This window comes from Lithobates pipiens, unplaced genomic scaffold, assembly GCF_037356315.1.
Source record: "Lithobates pipiens isolate NorthernLeopardFrog02 unplaced genomic scaffold, aLitPip1_a1.2 Scaffold_23, whole genome shotgun sequence".
Lineage (NCBI taxonomy): Eukaryota > Metazoa > Chordata > Amphibia > Anura > Ranidae > Lithobates > Lithobates pipiens.
In genome coordinates this window covers 322,130,442-322,150,148 of record NW_027507785.1, presented here as the reverse complement: position 1 = coordinate 322,150,148, position 19,707 = coordinate 322,130,442, and the positions used below count along the sequence as shown (strand labels likewise).

At 44.7% G+C, this 19,707-nt stretch overlaps 1 protein-coding gene across 20 annotated transcripts in view; it reads right to left on the bottom strand.

Annotated features, from left to right (window-relative positions):
* DAB1 (DAB adaptor protein 1) overlaps nucleotides 1-19,707 on the bottom strand; it is a 1,102,825-nt gene that overhangs the window by 342,629 nt on the left and 740,489 nt on the right. For all 20 annotated transcript variants that reach the window (XM_077450623.1, XM_077450620.1, XM_077450628.1 and 17 more), the window contains one exon: nucleotides 2,442-2,644. In XM_077450623.1, the coding sequence (XP_077306749.1) occupies nucleotides 2,442-2,508 (67 nt within the window). In that variant the 5' untranslated portion in view covers nucleotides 2,509-2,644. The remainder of the gene's footprint in view (nucleotides 1-2,441; nucleotides 2,645-19,707) is intronic.

The window sequence follows — 19,707 nt, the reverse complement described above, 5'->3', positions numbered from 1 at the left end:
GGCTGTAAACACCTTCTATATCCTTAGACCCCTTTCACACCACACCGCCCATTGCGTCGGCGGTAAAACGCCGCTATTTTTAGCGGCGTTTTACTGCCGGATTCGTGGCGAATTTCGGCCACTAGCGGGACGCTTTTACCGCCCGCTAGCGGCCGCGAAACGGTTAAAACCGCCGGCGATACACCGCAATAGCGGCGTTTTGCTGGCGGTATTACAGTGCTGCCCCATTGATTTCAATGGGGAGCAGCGGTGGAGGAGCGGTAAACACACCGCTCCTTCACCGCTCCAAAGAAGCTGCTGGCAGGACTTTTCCCTGACGTCCTGCCAGTGCACCGCTGTAGTGTGAAAGCCCTCGGGCTTTCACACTACATACAATGGTGCAGCTTCTTTAGGGCGGATTGCAGGCGCTATTTCTAACACTATAGCGCCTGCAAAACGCCCTGGTGTGAAAGGGATTTGACTGATTGCCCCAATAGATTGCAAGCTCTTCCACCTTCTGTATCATTTTGTCAGGGCTGGGCTCAGCCCTTCCTTCTCTGAGCTGGCTGCTCAGCTGTTGGTGTTGTCTCTCCACAGTTACTCAGCTGTTGATGATCTTGCTCGTCAGTCCTGCCTACTTAAGCCGTCCAGTCCAGAGGAGCTCTGCCTTCACCTTGGTCAACATCACAGAGAAAATCTCCTGCGATCCTGTTTAAAGATTTGCTTTGCTGACATCCCTTCTGGCTCCAGATCCTGCTTCCTGTTTCACTACGTTGGTCCCTGACTTTTGGCTTGGCTGACTATTCGTTCCGGTTACTGAACTTTGGCTGTGTTTTGATTAAGTTTGTTCTTTTTATTTTTATTATCAAACAAGCGGGATTTAACTGTACTTCTGTCTCGGTCTGATTTCATGGTTTCTGACACATTTCTTATACCCAAATCATAGGCGTACGCACAGGGTATGTCAGGTGTGCCTGGGCATACCCTTAGGCCCCTTGCACACATGCGGACGATATGTCCGTATTTCATCCATCCGTTTGCGGATGAAATACGGGCATACATTCATCCCTATGGGATAGCGGGTGTCTGCAGATGAACATTCGCAGACACCCGATTTTGTCCGCCTCCGCTACTGTCCGATTCTGCAGACGGAGGAAAATCCAATTTTTCTATCCGTCTGCAGAGCGGATCGGATGAACACGGACAGACGGTCCGTGTGCATCCGATCCTCATAGAGGAGAGCTGACAGGGCGGTCCCCGCACAGTGTGCGGAGACCGCCCTGTCCGCAGCCAGCTCAGCGAGGACAACGGAGCGATCCCCGCTGAGCGAGCGGATCATCACGGGGCGGATCATTACTGATTCGTCCCGTGTGAAAGGGGCCTTAATCACCCTGTGCTGGGCAAATTCCCCCTGCTGCTTGGCTGCACAGAAAGGGACTGGGGAATCTGTCCTCAATCCCTTTCTCTGTCTCAAAGTGAGAAATCGGGGGTCTGTTTAGATCCCTGATATCTCACCAACGTCCCCCAATGGGGGCTCCTAAAAAAAAAACAATAATAAAACAATATTGTGAAAAAATATTGGAAGAAATAATAAAACTGTAAAAAAGTAATATTAAAGAACACATAAAAAATAAACTACTGACACCGTGTCCTGCTCTACTGACACAAACATCTGCCCTACTGACATCGTCCACTGCTCTACCGACACTGTCCATTGCTCTACTGATATATATATACACACACACCAAACACACGCATGTGCTTTGGGTTGCACACACTAATGCAATATGCTGCGCACACCTATGACTCTAATGCCGCCTACACACGATCGGAAATTCGGCCATCAAAAGACAGATGAGAGCTTTTGGTCAGAAAATGTGAACGTGCGCATTTCGAATTTCGGCCAGCAAAAGATTGAGAGCATGTTCTCAATTTTTCGGTTCCTATCCGAAAATCCGTTCATTAAACTACGAGAAGGAAGCTATTGGCTACTGGCTATTGAACGTCCTTTTTCCCGTCGTACGTGTTGTACGTCACCGTGTTCTTGACGGTCGGAATTTGGTGTGACCGTGTGTATGCAAGACAGCCGGAATTTCGTCTGGAAAACCATCAGAGCTTTTTCCGACCAAAATTCTGATCGTGTGTACGCGGCATAATAGATCGCAAGCTCTTCTACCATCTGCATCTTCTCTTATACTCAAACAGACTGTAAGCTTCTCTACTGTCTGAATCATCCGTCTAATAGATTGTAAGCTCTTCCACCTCTCAATAATTAAACCAGTAATGTCCAGGTATAAATAGTTACATAAGCACTGACTTTACAGACAATCCTGAGTAAAACACACGGCTCTAGTTATCATATAGGCCATTAGTTGGTCATCTATTGAATTTCATAGAATGCCTGTCACAGTCATGGCGACGTAGATCTTCTCCCAAAAAACAAAGAGGAAAAAAAAAATTACCTTTCTTTTTGGATTCTTTCTTTGCGCTGGTTTTCACAGCCACTTGAAGTTCCGTCTCCGTTGACATCCTATTAAATCCTTAGGCCTCTTCACACAGATTCAGTGTCTCAGCGAGTCTCATCTAGAAGTCTCCTCCAAAAGAACAACTCAGCCCTTCAGATGAGATTGCCCAAGTCACATCTCTCACTCCTGTCTGTCGAGAGCTGCAAGAGAAATGACAAACAGGCCATGTTGGAGGAGCTTAAAAGGACACTTGTCGTGGTGACATAGTATGGAGAATACTTCGGGGGGAGCAGCTGGAGGTCAGTGCAACCTTTCTTTGGTGCTCAAGTGGGAGAAGCGCGCATATTCCTCTTTTGTGACCGTTTTAAACTAAAATTGGATTTCCAGTCATTTCTGAAATATTTCTGAAACAAAATACTGGTCTACATCACCAAAGGCATTTCTACACTGGCAATGGCCAATCAACATCACAATTTTTTCTTTAAACTGTAGATTTGATACAATTAAAACTCTAATAACTTTGTAGGGATCCTGATTTCAGGTGGACTGTCCATAGTTCAAATTTAGTGTTTGCAGCTAGGCTGTAGTGAGCCTGAGCTCTGTTTTAAAGTGGAGCTCCACCCTAAAGTGGAGCTTCCGCTCATTGGAACCCTCCCCCCCCCCCTCCGGCGCCACAATTGGCACCTTTCAGGGGGGAGGGGGGGGTGCAGGTACCTGTACAGTACAGGTATCTGCACCCACTTCCGGCATAGATATCCGCAGAATCTACGCCCCTTTCCGCAGAATCTACGCCCCTTTCCGCAGGTCCCCCACTGTCTGCTGGGAAACACATGGATCCCAGAGACAGCGGGGACCATCCTTATTGCGCAGCGTGACTCGCGCATTGGCGCAGTAGGGAACCGGGAAATGAAGCCGCAAGGCTCCAGTTCCTGATTCCCATACCCAAGATGGCGGCGGCAGCACCCGAGAGACGATCGAGAGATCGGCTTCGGGTGCCGACATCGCGGGCGCGCTGGGCGGGTAAGTGTCCTTATTTTAAAAGTCAGCAGCTGCAGTATTTGTAGCTGCTGGCTTTTAAAAAAACAAAAAAAAAAAACGGCGGAACTCCCGCTTTAAGTCATCTAAGATCATTAGGTTTCTCCCAAGTCCAAGGATAATGTTTGCTTCTGCCTGCCACTGTTGAGTGTTCTCCATTACATTAGATTGATAAGATGCAATGTATTGGTGTATAGCTATTTAAATGCCCTGGGCTGGGAAAGAAGATCTTTATATTTGGGGACACCTTTTAAAATGGTTCTTCCTCAACCCCCCCCCCCCCCTTTTTCTTGTAGAAGATGTAGGAACAATGCTCAGGGCCGTCTTTAATATTGACTTGACCCTGGGCAAACATTTTCTTGGGCCCCCTCTTTCATGAAATTTCGCTCTCCACATGCTTTGAGACACACAATAAATAGCAGCTAGACTCAAAATCAGTTTACTGAATGAGATCAGGCCACGATTGCGATTGGTTCCAAGAGGTTACAGTGTATCATTACCGCTCACTGACTGGCTGCTAGAGGTTACAGCACACATTATGGCTCACTGTTATTTTCTAGAGGTTACAGCACATGACTTCTGCTTGTTGATTGGTTGCTAGAGATTACTGTACATCAATATCACTCACCAATTGGTTGTTAGAGGTTACTGCACATCATTACTGCTCACTGTTTGTTTTCTAAAGGTTACAGCACATCATCTCCTTACTGCCTGCCTGCGTATTCACATGCACCAAAATTTAGGGTGCTGTGGCACCATGTTATTTTGAAGACAGGTTCCACCTCCAATTTTCTTACTTTTGCAGAACAGGCTGATGTTTGGCTTAGTGACCACAGTTGTAGACAGGACTTTTAAGTGGGCAGCATTCAACAGAAGTGATGGTGGATGTGACTTCAGAAGGACATGATATACATATGAATGCTGCCTCTATTTACATATCAATGCGGCAGTCCACGACTATTTACATATTATTGCCACCACTATGTACTTAAGAGGAGGTTATTTATAAAAAGGGGTTCGGCGCCACTGTAAATTTGCTCAAATGGGGTGTGTACATAAAATAGAGGTACGCCTCCACCATTAGCCTATCACAGAACCACAAGAGGTGTCATATAGATATCAGATCCTATCCAGAGGAGTGTATATATGAATTACACAGGAGGAGAGAGGGAAGGGAAGTACATATATAACCCCCCCAAAAGCTAACTACTACTAGTATGCAAAATATAGAAAATAGAGACACACTGCCAACAATATTATACAACAATTCCTGAACACAGCCAATCAGGTACCCCAAAAGATGGCTATAAATTAAACCAAACTTGACTACGTGGACACAAAACTAGACAACTACGTAAGCAGCGGGAATTAGTAATATGGTAAATAACATATGCATAGCGTGCAGCAGTGATAAATACGTGGTAAATAATAAGATATTAATATGCCACTAAATTGATAAGTGTGTTGAAAAAATTAACACAGTGAAGTTAATTGCATGAATAAAAATAAATAAAGTAAAAATACAGTGACCATACAGTGTAATATACCCTCAAATAAATGTGTGATAATACCCGGAATGTAAATCCATAAATATTAAATAAATCAATGTGATAATTATTACCCAAGAAAATGCATATAAATCTCAAAGTTAGCCCCAGATAATCTATTAAGAGCTATAAATACAGTCCAAAAAGTGAAAAAATATATTACTAGTAAAAATTAAAAAATTTAGTAAATTAATAAGTCCACAAAATCTTCACAGCAAAAAGAGTGCAGTAGGTGGAGTAAGGTCTGACCACTATTTACATGTCAATGCAGGTTATTTACATGTAAACACAGGGTCTGCAGGTGAGTCATCTGAACATGGCAATAGGGCAGAGCTGGGCAGCAGCAACAGAAGTTTACACTGAGATATAAGGACACAGCACAAAACTAAAACTTCAAGGGATATTGGAATTTAAACTGGGATAGTTGGCAAGTATGAGGCAGCTGCTTTGGGCCTCACAACAATGATGGGGCCCAGGGCAGCTGCCTCTTTTGCCCTGCCTTAAAAACGGTCCTGACAATGCTTTAAGTCCAAATTTAGTGTTTGCAGGTAGGCTGTAGCCAGCCCGAGCATTGTTTATGTCATCTGGGTTCGTTAGGATTCTGCTAAGGCGAAGGACGAAGTTTGTTCTTGCTTGCCGCTGTTGAGTGTTCTCCAGTAGATAGAGAAGATACAATCTATTGCGTGAGGAATATTTATCTTACCCTGGCCAATCACTGAGGGGTTTATATCGGTGATGTGGGCTGGGAAAGAGAATGAATAATTGGGGAGGCCTTCTAAAAAGGGTTCTTTACCCTCCAGGCATTTCTTGGAGAACATGTAGGGACCCTACTTTAAGTCCATATTTATTGTTTGCAGGTAGGTTGTAGCCAGCCTGAGCATTGATCATGTCATAGGAGCATTGTTTCTGCCTGAGGCTGTTGAGTGTTCTCCAGTAGATTGAAAAGGTACAATGTGTTGAGTTATGAATATTAATCCTGCCCTGACCAGGAATTCATGCCGGTGATGTGGGCTGGGAAGAGGATAAGTATTTGAGGAGACCTTCTGAAAGAGTTTTTCCCTCCCAGGCTTTTCTTGGAGAAGATATAGGGGTGGCAAGTTCCTGCCTCCCAGGGTTCTGCCTGAGGAACATGGGATTCCAGAAGGGCCATTATTCGCCTCCCAGGACCTTTTTTACATGGTGGAAGAAGCCAAAGCCCAGAAAGGGCTTGTTCTCCTAGGGCAGTGATGGCGAACCTTGGCACCCCAGATGTTTTGGAACTACATTTCCCATGATGCTCAACTACACTGCAGAGTGCAGGAGCATCATGGGAAATGTAGTTCCAAAACATCTGGGGTGCCAAGGTTCACCACCACTGTCCTAGGGTGTCCTAAACTGGCCAGTGGCAGATGCCCAAGCTGTCGTAACCTGGCTTGTGCCAGAGGTCAAAGTAATTAATTAAAGAGACCAAAGAGAAAGAGACCAAAGATACCAAGAGCTAGTTGCCCGTCTGGGTCTACAGAATCTACACTGGCCTGTGGAAGGGCTTTCAGGAGTTCTACAGTTGACCTGCGGCGGAGGTCAAAATATACTGGAAGATAGTAGCCCGTGTGGGCATAAATAGTTCTATGAGAAGTTTGCTGTGCAGAAGGATTTTTGCTGCTGTTTTTGGGCATCCTGTACACCTAACCTTCTCTCCCTGGGACAACTGAGCTAATAAATTGCAAGAAAGAAAGGATCTGAAGTCTGTCTGTCTATTACCATTGGTGGGTGGGTTAGTGTTTGGGAGCAGCTCCTACCTGCAGCAGACTGATGGTATCATCTCAGCCTAGGCAAAGTCACTGACTGGAGGTCAAGGATGTTTTTTTTTTATGATAAAGGGTTTTTACAGGGGCGTAACTATAGGGGGTGCAGCAGTTGCGACCGCAACCGGGCCCTGTGATGCAGGAGGCCCACGCAGCCCCCTCTACATATGGCCGGCAGCAGCATAGGCAGCTAGGGGTACCAGTGCACCATGCACACGGGTGGCTGGAGGAGGAGAGTGACTAGCAGAGCTCCATGCTTGACTATCGCACTCGCTGCTCTTTAGTTGTGCATTCCCTGCGTCCTCAGCCAGCTCCTCAGAGTACCCCTCTCCTGCTCCATGCATTGCCACTCAGTATGATGTCTGTTCTCCCCAGCCAGACAGGGACAGTCCCCCAATGGGGCACCTAAAAAAAAAAAAATATATAAAAAAACTGCTGATACCAGTGGTGGAACTACGGGGCTCACAAAGGTCATACCTGTGACCATGCCCTGGAGTTCCACCTCCGGACTCGGAGGGAAGGGCCCTGGCTGGGGTTCAGAGGGGCCCTTCATGTTTTTTTGCATCGGGGCCCTGAAGGTTCTAGTTACGCCTCTGGGTTTTTATTTTTATTTTTTTGAATTTTTTTTTAGAAAAACAATACTGTTACCATATATGGTGACATGTCAGGTAATTTTATGCATGCAGACGTATATCATTACTAAAATGTCCATGTTAATGTATAATTTATCCAATACAGGGTATCCTTAACAGGTTAAACTTTATGCATTAGTAGACAGAAAAGAGGACTTTTTTAAAAATTTTGCACGACCTGTCGTTCTTCTGCTTTAAGTCGTTAGTGAAATCGAAAAATATCCTCAATATCAGCTAAATGTCCTAATGAGAGGGACATACAAGTAGTGCATATCCATTTCCCACAGCATACAAATGTTACAGCCCATTGGGTGTAAGCGGTCAGGAATGGAATTGCATTATCAGCACAGATTTCCTCATCTCGCTCTCTTTACTATCAGATACTCATTTAAGAAAAAAAAAAAAGCCTCGGCCGCTTTGTGCAGTAGATCATTTGCCAAGCCTCGCATCGGGGAGACAATATGTTGATGCTTATAGCGATAAGGGCCCCGTTCACCGCTTAACCAAGGAAATAAATGTAACATATCCTCTGTTGCCTGGACAGAAAAACACTGATGTGATTTCCAGGGGTGCTGCATACAGAAATAGCAGATCGGGATTTAAAAGCAGATCTGGTCCTCTATGAGCCTGAGAGCAGAGTGACAAATTTGGATGTTTCCCAGGGAGTCCTGCACATGGCCAAAATGATGTGGTCATCTGACCATCACAATTATGCCGCGTACACACGAGCGAATTGTCCGGCGTACTTAGTCCGACATACAATCCGACGGATAATCCGGCAGACTTTCTACCGAACGGACTTGGCCACACACGGACACACAGAAAGTCTGGCGTTTGCTAGCGCGATGACGTACAGCACGTACGACGGGACTAGAAAAAGGAAGTTCAATAGCCAGTAGCCAATAGCTTCCTTTTTCGTACTTGCTTCTGAGCATGCGTCATTCTTAGTCCGCCGTACTAGCATACTGATGAACGTATTGTCCGCTGAAACCCAAGTCCGACGGGAAGATTGGAGTGCAAAAATACTTTCTTAGTCCGCCGGACTTCACGCTGGAAAAGTCCGCTGAAGCCCACACACAATCGAATTGTCTGCTGAAATGCGTTTCGGCGGACTAAGTACGCCGGACAATCTGATCGTGTGTATGCGGCATTACACTATATGGCTCTACGTATGTGAATTCACCTCCAAGTGATTAAGTTAAGGTGTTTCCAGTGAAGAGTACTGTTACTACTACATCATGCAAAGATATTATAGATATTTGCACTCTTCCAACCTTGTGGTAACAGATTGCTGAAGACCCTTTTCTGTTCCAGCATGACTGTACCCCTGTGTACAAAGCCAGCTCCAAAAAGACATCGTTTGGTGTGTCTGTGAAGGTTCTCATTGACTTAGGTCATGGGATATCTAGTCGTAGTTAGTCACATGCATCTTAACTTGCTCTGTAATTTTTGATTGTAACGTGGTTTCGCCATCTTGGTGTGGAGAAACCTGGGAGTCCTGCACAGAGCCCTGACCTCAACCCTACTGAGCACCTTTGGGATGAATTGGAATACTGATTATGAGCTAGGCCTTCACATCCAACAGATGATGAGTCTGGTGTGAAGGAACTCAAGTGGCCTTCATTGAGTCCTTACCTCAACCCTACTGAACACCTTTGGGATGAACTGGAACCTCAATTGTGAGCAAAGCCTTCCCATCCAATATTAGTACCTGACCTCACACATGTCCTTTTGGCTGAATGGCCACAAATTCATCTAGACACCCCCTCCCCCCCCCCCCCAAATCTAATGGAATGCCTTCCCAGAAAAGTGGAGGATGTTATAGCCACTGATATTACGTCCCTGTATCAGCATGAGATCACTTCCTGTTTTCACAGGAAGCACTCATGTCGCCATTTTAGTACTCACTCTCAGACACTACACCCGCTGTTATTACTTCCCTGTATCAGCATGAGATCACTTCCTGTTTTCACAGGAAGCACTCATGTCGCCATCTTTAGTACTCACTCTCAGACACTACACCCGCTGTTATTACTTCCCTGTATCAGCATGAGATCACTTCCTGTTTTCACAGGAAGCACTCATGTCGCCATCTTAGTACTCACTCTCAGACACTACACCCACTGTTATTACTTCCCTGTATCAGCATGAGATCACTTCCTGTTTTCACAGGAAGCACTCATGTCGCCATCTTAATACTCACTCTCAGACACTACACCCGCTGTTATTACTTCCCTGTATCAGCATGAGATCACTTCCTGTTTTCACAGGAAGCACTCATGTCGCCATCTTAGTGTTCACTATAAGACACTAATTGAACAAGGTGCTGTAGATCACAAGTCTAGCAAGGCCCATCTGAACCCCATCCTAATAGACAAAACAATATGAAAAACATATACTCCTCTAGGGAGAGGACTTTAACATGGGCAGGTGGCCATACAAAATATACAAAATTACATCAAAAATAAAAATTAATTATTTAATGATAATAGTTAAAAATTGATAACATTAAGTACAGTATACATTTCATGTATTTACAGACAAAAAATAACAAATATTCATAATTAATCCTGTTACACTCTATACTTCCTCCGTCCAACTTTATAACAACACCCTACAGTGGACAGAAGGCAGCAACCCAATGCGTTTCGAGATCTTAGATAAATTCTCTTCATCAGGGGTATAGATAATTTGCATCAAACAGAAAACAGGAAATCTAACAAATGAAATCACATAACATTTAATATCTACATCAATAAGGAACAAATAAATAATGATATATAAATAAAGGGGGAATTTCAAAAGAAAAGAGAGGGGAAAGTCAAGGAAAGAAAAAAAAAAAAAAAAAGAAAAAAACTTTACAACAAAAGGCACCACTCACCACTATAGTAACCAGAGTCAGTGCACTGGGCGGTATGAGGGATGCGGAATAGCAAAAAAGAAAAAAACCTCTATCCAATCACTGGGAACTGGATTGTGGACCGATCGGATCAGTAAATGTAGCCTGTGAGACACTACACCCGCTGTTACTTCATCCCTATATGTGTCCACTTCCTGTATACACAGGAAGTGTGATTTGCCTCCAAACTAATACCGCGTACACACAACCGGACTTTCCGGCAGAAAAGGTCAGACGGAATAATTTCATGGGATATTCCGATCGTGTGTGTGGGGGCTTCATCTGACTTTTTCTTTTCGAAAATTCTGACGGACCTAGAAATAGAACATGTTTTAAATCTTTGCGGCGGAATCAATTCCTCTCGGGAAAACCGTTCGTCTGTATGCTTTTCTGACGGACCAAAAACGACGCAAGGGCAGCTATTGGCTACTGGCTATTTAACTTCCTTTTTCTAGTCCTGTCGTATGTGTTTTACGTCACCACGTTCTAAACGATCGGACTTTGGTGTGATCGTGTGTACGCAAGTCCGTTTCGTCAGAACTCCGTCAGAAAAACCGTCAGAGTTTATTCTGACGGAAAAAAAACGTTCGTGTGTATGCGGCATAATGCTGTTCTTATCTATCATTGTTTATAGGAGCAGCGCAGAGTATAACATTTATTTTTCATCATTTGTTTTTGTTTTGTTTTTTACCTTATACTACAGCAGCAGCCCAAATGATATATTTATAGCAACACTTATTCATCTCCATGGCGCGGGTTTTTGTTAAAAAAATAAAAATCTTACTTTACTGTGAATTGCCCCAGTCTGCTCTGTAAGCATTGTGATCTTGCTCTACATGGGGTAGGTTTCCTTTAATAATAATAAAAAAAAAAAAAAAAAAACTCATAAAAAAAGAGTAGCCCTGACCGCAAAGGTTGAATAAAGTTCTGAAGTTTAAAAACAAGGTCTAAATAAAGCTGCGAGCTGCAATCCAAAGTGCGCTGGCAACCTGCAGTGAGAGACACCACAGAACCTGAAAGATTGGCATCTTTTTATAACAGACAAGCTGTTGTGATGCTGCAATGCTGGAATACATTCACAGCAGAATATGGGTATAGAGAAAAATGTCTAAATACAACCAAGCACCCACTGCAGGCCCTATTTATAAAATATGTATCAAAATTGTACCCATGTATTAACTGTTTGATCTTACTAACCGCATATTTCCACACAAAAATAAAATATTCCAACACAATGTATTTTGCTAATTTTTTTTTTTATCATTTTATGAAGATTGTCTACCATTTTTGCCGAAAGGAGTTTGTTCTTCTGAACTTAGCAAAACTCGTTATTTTCATGTGCAACTAAGCTGAACAAGGAATGTTCCCTAACCTATCCATTCTCAACAGGGGGTTCCGTAGAATCCAAGGCTTCCTCCAGAGATTGCTCGGGGGGTTCCTTGAGCTGTGCTTGTTGGCCTCTCATTTGATGGTGCCTGTTTCAGGGTCAACACCACTTGGCAGAACCAGCTGCATGACGCAAATTACCTTTTTTTAGCTGTCTGTAGCGGTGGCATTCTGACCAACACTGTAATTGGGGCATTCGTTCCACTGGTCACCAATGAATCAGATTTAGAAAAAGTTCACTGACACCTAAGCCCTTGTACACACGGTCGGAGAATCCGTCGGAATGTGTCCTATCGGACCGTGTTGTCGGATAATCCGACTGTGTGTGGTCTGCATCGGACTGATTCCGTCGGAATATCCGTCGGACCCAATTTTCCAACTTGTTGGAAATATTTCCCGACCAACTGGTTCGATCGGACATACTCCGATCATGTGTAGCGAATTTTGATCGGACCAAGTGCCACGCATGCTCAGATCAGATTCCTACATCAAAGCTATTGGCTACTAACCTGAATGTAGTCCCATCGTAACGAAATTACATCATCACGTTCTGAAAGATCGGATTTTTCGACAACTTAGTCCAACCGTGTGTATGCAACAGTTTCGAACAAGATCCGACGGATTTGGTTGTCAAAATCTCCGACCGTGTGTACAGGGGCTAAAGGTTATTTCAATGGTTCCCCTTGGATAAAAAGGTTGAGGACGGCTGTTTGGCTGTTACCTAGACTGGTATCTCAGAAGAGCCGTCTTTAGCCTATAATGACAATGATAGGACTGATTGTACAACAAATTACCACACATGCTTATTAACTCATTATTTCTGCACCAATTGAGTCACTATCCATTTTCATTTTTGGCCAGGAGCTTGCCATCGCATAATTTCTTGCCTTGTATTAGCCACCCAGATTTGCCAAATGAGCCACAACATCCACCACTGTCTGAATTTTCTTATTCTTCAGTGGGAGCTCCAGCTCATTGTGACATCTGCCTTATTCATAAAAAAAAATATTTGTTGGCCATGATCATTTGTCCACTCCAGAAGCCTAATCATTGATAGAAAATTCTCTGATGGGTCCCTGGCATGTTTGTAAGCCTAAAGCCAACCACATAGGTTACTATCTGTACAATCACTGTACTCTTTCGTCAATGCTGTTGTAGGAGAAACCAGACCATCATCTGGTGTGGTGAAAATATAGTTCAAATTTAGTTAACACACATATATATATATACAGTGGTGTGAAAAAGTGTTTGCCCCCTTCCTCATTTCCTGTTTCTTTGCATGTTTGTCACACTTAAGTGTTTCGGAACATCAAACCAATTTAAACAATAGTCAAGGACAACACAAGTAAACACAAAATGCAATTTGTAAATGAAGGTGTTTATTATTAAAGGTGAAAAAAAATCCAAACCATCATGGCCCTGTGTGAAAAAGTGATTGCCCCCTAAACCTAATAACTGGTTGGGCCACCCTTAGCAGCAACAACTGCAACCAAGCGTTTGCGATAACGTGCAATGAGGCTTTTACAGCGTCCTGGAGGAATTTTGGCCCACTCATCTTTGCAGAATTGTCCTAATTCAGTTACATTAGAGGGTTTTCGAGCATGAACGGCCTTTTTAAGGTCATACCACAACATCTCAATAGGATTCAGGTCAGGACTTTGGCTAGGCCACTCCAAAGTCTTCATTTTGTTTTTCTTCAGCCATTCGGTGGTGGACTTGCTGGTGTGTTTAGGATCATTGTCCTGCTGCAGAACCCAAGTTCGTTTCAGCTTGAGTACACGAACAGATGGTCGGACATTCTCCTTCAGGATCTCTTGGTAGACAGCAGAATTCATAGTTCCCTTTATCACGGCAAGTCTTCCAGGTCCTGAAGCAGCAAAACAGCCCCAGACCATCACACTACCACCACCATATTTTACTGTTGGTATAATGTTCTTTTTATGAAATGCAGTGTTCCTTCTACGCCAGATATACTTGGACACACACCTTCCAAAGAGTTCCACTTTTGTCTCATCGGTCCACAGAATGTTGTCCCAAAAGTCTTGGGGATCATCAAGATGTGTTGTGGAGAAATTGAGACGAGCTTTGATGTTCTTTTTGCTCAGCAGTGGTTTTCTCCTTGGAACTCTGCCATGCAGGCCATTTTTGCCCAGTCTTTTCCTGATGGTGGAGGCATGAACGCTGACCTTAACTGAGGCAAGTGAGGCCTGCAGTTCCTTGGACGTTGTTGTGGGGTCTTTTGTGACCTCTTGGATGAGTCGTCGCTGCGCTCTTGGGGTAATTTTGGGCGGCCGGCCACTCCTGGGAAGGTTCACCACTGTTCCATGTCTTCGCCATTTGTGGATAATGGCTCTCACTGTGGTTCGCTGGATTCCCAAAGCTTTGGAAATGGCTTTATAACCCTTTCCAGACTGATAGATCTCAATTACTTTTTTTCTCAATTGTTCCTGAATTTCTTTGGGTCTCGGCATGATGTGTAGCTTTTAAGGATCTTCTGGTGGACCTTACTGTGTCAAGCAGCTCCTATTTAAGTGATGCCTTGATTGTGAACAGGTGTGGCAATAATCAGGCCTGGGTGTGGCTAGAGAAATTGAACTCAGGTGTGGACAACCACAGTTATAGTATGTTTTAACAAGGGGCAATCACTTTTTCACACAGGGCCATGATGGTTTGGATTTTTTTTCACCTTTAATAATAAACACCTTCATTTACAAATTGCATTTTGTGTTTACTTGTGTTGTCCTTGACTATTGTTTAAATTGGTTTGATGTTCCGAAACACTTAAGTGTGACAAACATGCAAAGGAACAGGAAATGAGGAAGGGGGCAAACACTTTTTCACCACTGTATATATATATATATAATGCACTTTAACAGCAAGAGAAATTACTAGATTATTTACATACCAAGGATATATTTATACCATTTGGCCATCTATGCAATAAATCGGATTAATATATGAAATATTCTCATTGATACCAGCCAAACCAATCTATGAAGCATCCAAACTCCTGAAAAATTACAGAAAAGTCTTCTTATTTAGCCATAACAAGGTCACTTGGAGCAAATGTAGCCACCCTGTACTTTGTTGGGTATCTAAATGAATCTGCTGGGTGGTAACTTACCTGGGACAATTGCTAGCTTCTCATTGGGTCTGTCCCTTATGTTTCAGAGCTGCTTCAGTACCCTACTGTCATCACTAAGTTCAATGAAGCCTAGGGCTAACATTATGGGGAACAGCACGTCTTCTGCTATTATGCCTTTATGTCCCTTCTGCCTCCCACTAGTAATCGTCCTACAGTGGTGCATGCTGGGAGAGGATATAAATGCGCAGGGAGTGGCTTGTTGAGCCTCCCCCCAGGCCTCAGCCTGGAGAGGGCATGTTCAGAGTTTATGCTGTGCAGGCCTGAGCCCTCAGGGCCTAAGTTGAGTGGCACTGCCTGATCAATGAAGGTGCACATTGGCACAGGAGAGCCCAATGAATGTCTGCTGTATGGAGATGGAGTGTCTGATCTTGGAGAATCCTGTCCCTGTCTTGAAGTAATGGAGTTTGGAAGACTTGTTACTACTGGAGACCTAACCCTAACCTTCTCTCCCCGTGAGCCAGAGCAATAAAAAACTTCAAGAAAGTCTAAAGTGACTGGTGGCCTTCCTCATCATGTAATGCTCTCTGTTATGGCCATGGATCCACGTTGAGGTATTGTTAGCTTTCTCCTTGCAGGAGGTGAGTCCACTCTCTCTCCCCCATTCAGGAGGGATACTACACAAGATAACTCAGAGTATTACGGAGTCTCTTTTGCTGATCCATACAATGCTCCGCAGTGTTCTTGTTTATTAACTCTTTACAAGGTTGGAGGAGCTGAGGGGGGCAAGACCATAACCACCAGGCCTGTGGCCTAGCTGAAGCCATGTTCAAAATTACCCAACTTCCCTCTCTATTAGGAACCAATCAAATACTCAACTGTCATGTCAATGTTGCTTTTAGGGATACTCAGATACATATTTGCTTAGACAATGCCAACATTTAATAGCAAACGTTGTCTTAAAAAAAATGAACCCAACATGTTCCCTAACCAAATTCCAAACAAATCCATCCAAGAACATGGACCCCACTCACTCTCACCAAGGTGCCTATCTGTCATCTCATCCCATATTTGTGTCATGCATTTCAATGATGCAGGTGGACCGGCCACTAGCATTATAACAACCACTGACTTTGAGCAGCCAGGAAAACAGCATCATTTGTTGCTAAGCTGCTGGTCTGCAAGCCTTACCACACATGGAAATGCATGTTGCTGATCCAGTATGAGGACATCCAAGGCCACCCAAGAATTCAGAAGAGGACCTGCTCTGCCTTCTACCCTCTGTCCAGACCTGCTGTGCCTCTAGCTCTGTGCCATGTGTGCTGTGTTGAAGAGGCAGGACAAGGGAACTGAAGGGGGGACTCTGATGTGAAGGGGGGGGGGGGGGGGATACTCTGTTGTGAAAGAGGGGACTTCTCAAGAAACGTTTGGAGGTCCCTGGTCTAAATGTCCCATTATGAGATCTTCATGATCTGAAATAAATGTGCAACACTATTCATCTGACACAGATTGAAGACTCCATTCTGAGCTACAAAGAAAGAATGGCTAATGTGATCCATTATATAGAAACCCCATCCTGCCCATCTCCTCAGTTGGCAGCATCTCTAAAACCAGATCTCCCAGTCTATATTATTGTCTCCCAACGGCAAGTTGTCTAAGTGCTGCAACAGCAAGCCATCCCCAAGCCAAGTGCTCTAAAAAGCCAATTAGGCTAGTGGGAAACTTGATGAATGAGTAGAAGTTGTCATGGTTACAGAATCATCCCATGGTAGTTTACATTCGTTACGGAATTCATATACCCAGCAGGAGGCTATATACGTTTGCAGACACACAACATGTAGAGCGGACAAACAGATTTATCACTGCACAAGAGGGATCGAGTAATCAGTCATGTAATATTCATGGGTCCCAGGGAACTTGGCACAAGGGACAGACAAATAGGATATAAGCAGATAAAAGCTTACCTAACTTGGCCAACTGTCTGTCCCATCCTCCAAATCTGTCTGTCCTGATCCAGTCAATAAAACAATTTTAGTTGCCTGTCGTTCTCCACCATCTTTTGTAGGAGAACCCACTAATTGTCTTGTGCAGTGAAAATATAATCCACATTTATTGATTGTGGTGCTTTAACAGCAAAAGTAAAGCACTAGCTTGTTACAAATGTAGCACCCTCTACCAATAGGTAGGTGCTAGTAATAGGTTTTTATTAGAAACTGTCAGCACAGGCAAATTTAGGCAGGCCTACACTGCAAACTAGGCCTGCCTGTTTTGATCTGGGGGGCTGGGAGTGGTCAGAGTAGCAGTGGGTGTGACCACCTGTACTTCCAGGGAGAATGTTCTGGAAGAGGGGCTGGGCCTGGAACTGGAGTGGCAGGCAGCTCACGTGGGAGTCCTGACCAATCCCCATCTGGTATTGGCAGGGGGCGGGCCTTCTATATAAGCTGAGGTAACATGCCACTGAGGGGAGATGTTGGCTGAGTGAAGTGGAGGATGGAATATTAGGCAGCGGCAGGAGGGCACCCCCATTTGGTAGGGGGTGCGTTGATTGCAGAAGGACCAGGAAGAGCTGTGAGGGAACTCTGCCTCTACACAGTCATTGCCAATGTCTTTATCATCACACGGACTTTGATAAAGAACTCCTGGAGCAGATGGGCAGGTGAAGCTGTCGGAACCTATGGTCCGGTCAAGTTCTCCATCAAGGACTCGGGGCAGTGAAAGATCAGTGAGTGTCACCACAGTGGAGTGTCACCCATTGACATACTCCTTATTAACATCTGCCACACCTTCCTGAAGAACCCTCTAGACCAGGGTTTAATGGAAATTTTAGTGGTTTGGTTTAGGTCTACTTTAGTAAAGGGGCAAACGAGGCACTATTTAGACCAGCCTTTCCCAACCAGGGTTCCACAGGACCCTAGAGGTCCTCAAGAGGTTTGCTAGGGGTTCGTTGAGCAATGAGCAATTTCTGCCCCACAGATACTGTAATGCCGCATACACACGATTGGACTTTCCAGCAGACTTGGTCCGGCGGACCGGAATCCGTTGGACAATTCGATCGTGTGTGGGCTCCATGCTTTCTAGCGAACTGCAAACTGTTCGTCTGTGTGCTAGTCCGACGGACCAAATACGGCGCAAGGGCAGCTACTGGCTATTGAACTACCTTGTTTAGTCCCGTTTACGTCATCACGTTCAAAATGAATGGACTTTCGAACGGACTTAGTCCGGTCGTGTGTGGCCAAGTCTGCTCGTTCAGAAAGTCCGTCGGACCTCTGCCGAAAGTCCGTCGGGAAGACCGCCGAACCTAGTCTGTCGAAAAGTCCGGTCGTGTGTATGCGGCATCAGTTCCCACTGACACCATTGATCTTTTTTAGCCATCTGTCAGGGGGTAATTCTCCCCACTGACCATCACACCAATGTATTAGGAGTTGTAGATGTAGTCATTTTTAGCAGGGGTTCCCTGAGACTGGTCCCTCTGTGTTGAAAAGATCGAGAAAGGTTGCTCTAGGCACCCAAACTCTTGTGAATTTCCAGAAGACAGTCTCATGATTTACCCATAGCAAGGTTAGGTGGAGCAAGATAACCCAGAGTCTGGCAGTTTCTTTTGTTTGTTCCCACATAATAAATTATACCATTCTCTATGGGGGTTGGAGGAGCTGAGGGGAACAAGACCATAACCACCAGGCCTGTGGCCTGGCCGAAGCCACGTTAAAAATTCCCCAACTTCCCTCTCTATTAGGAACCAATCAAATACTCAACCGTCATGTCAATGTTGCTTTTAGGGGTACTCAGATACAGATTTGCTTAGACAATGTCAACATTTAATAGCCCGACTGAAGCCATAATCAAAATAAAAAAATATATACATTCACTGGCCAACTGTTCAATTGCTTGGTAACACAAATTGCTAATCAGCCAATCACATGGCGGCAAATCAATGCATTTATGCATCTAGATGTGTTGAAGACAACTTGCTGAAGTTTAAACTGAGCATCAAAATAGGGAAGAAAGGGGATTTAAGTGACTTTGAACATGGCATGGTTTTTGGTGGCTGGTCTGAGTTTTTGAAAAACGGCTGATCTACTGGGATTTTCACACACAACCATCTCTCGGGGTTTACAGAGAATGGTCCAGAAAAGGGAAAATATCCAGTGAGCGGCAGTTGTGTGGAGGAAAATGCCTTGTTGATGTCAGAGGTCAGAGGAGAATGGGCAGGAAACTGAGGCTACAATTGGCACAGGATCACCAAAGTTGGACAATAGAAGATTGGAAAAGCGTTGTCTGGTCTGATGAGTCTGGATTTCAGCTGCGACATTCAGATGGTGGGGTCAGAATTAAGCATAAATGACATGAAAGCATGGATCCATCCTGCCTTGTATGACCGGTTCAGGCTGGTGGTGGGGGGTGTAATGGTGTGGGCAGGGGGGATATTTTCTTTGCACACTTTGGGCCCCTTAGAACCAATTGAGCATCATTTAAACCCCACGGCCTACCTGAGTATTGTTGCTGACCATGTCCATCCCTTTATGACTACAGTGTCCCCATCTTCTGATGGCTCCTTCCAGCAGGATAATGCACCATGTCTAGGGATGAGCTTCGTGTTCGAGTCGAACGTACGTTCGACTCGAACATTGGCTGTTCGTGCGTTCGGCGAATTCCGAACGTTTTGGCCGTTCGCGTCAAAATTCGAGTGACGCGCGCGCGGACCATAATGCACTGCGTTGGCGCAGTGCATTGCTGCCCGATGATTGGCCAAGCATGCACTGTGACCCCGCATGCTTGGCCAATCGCAGCGCCGGCAGCGAGGAGAGCCATGATTGGCCACAGGCATCCTGCCTGTGGCCAATCATAGCTCAGGCTGTGTAGTGCACGCCCCACACTATATAAGGCCGCCTTTGAGGCGG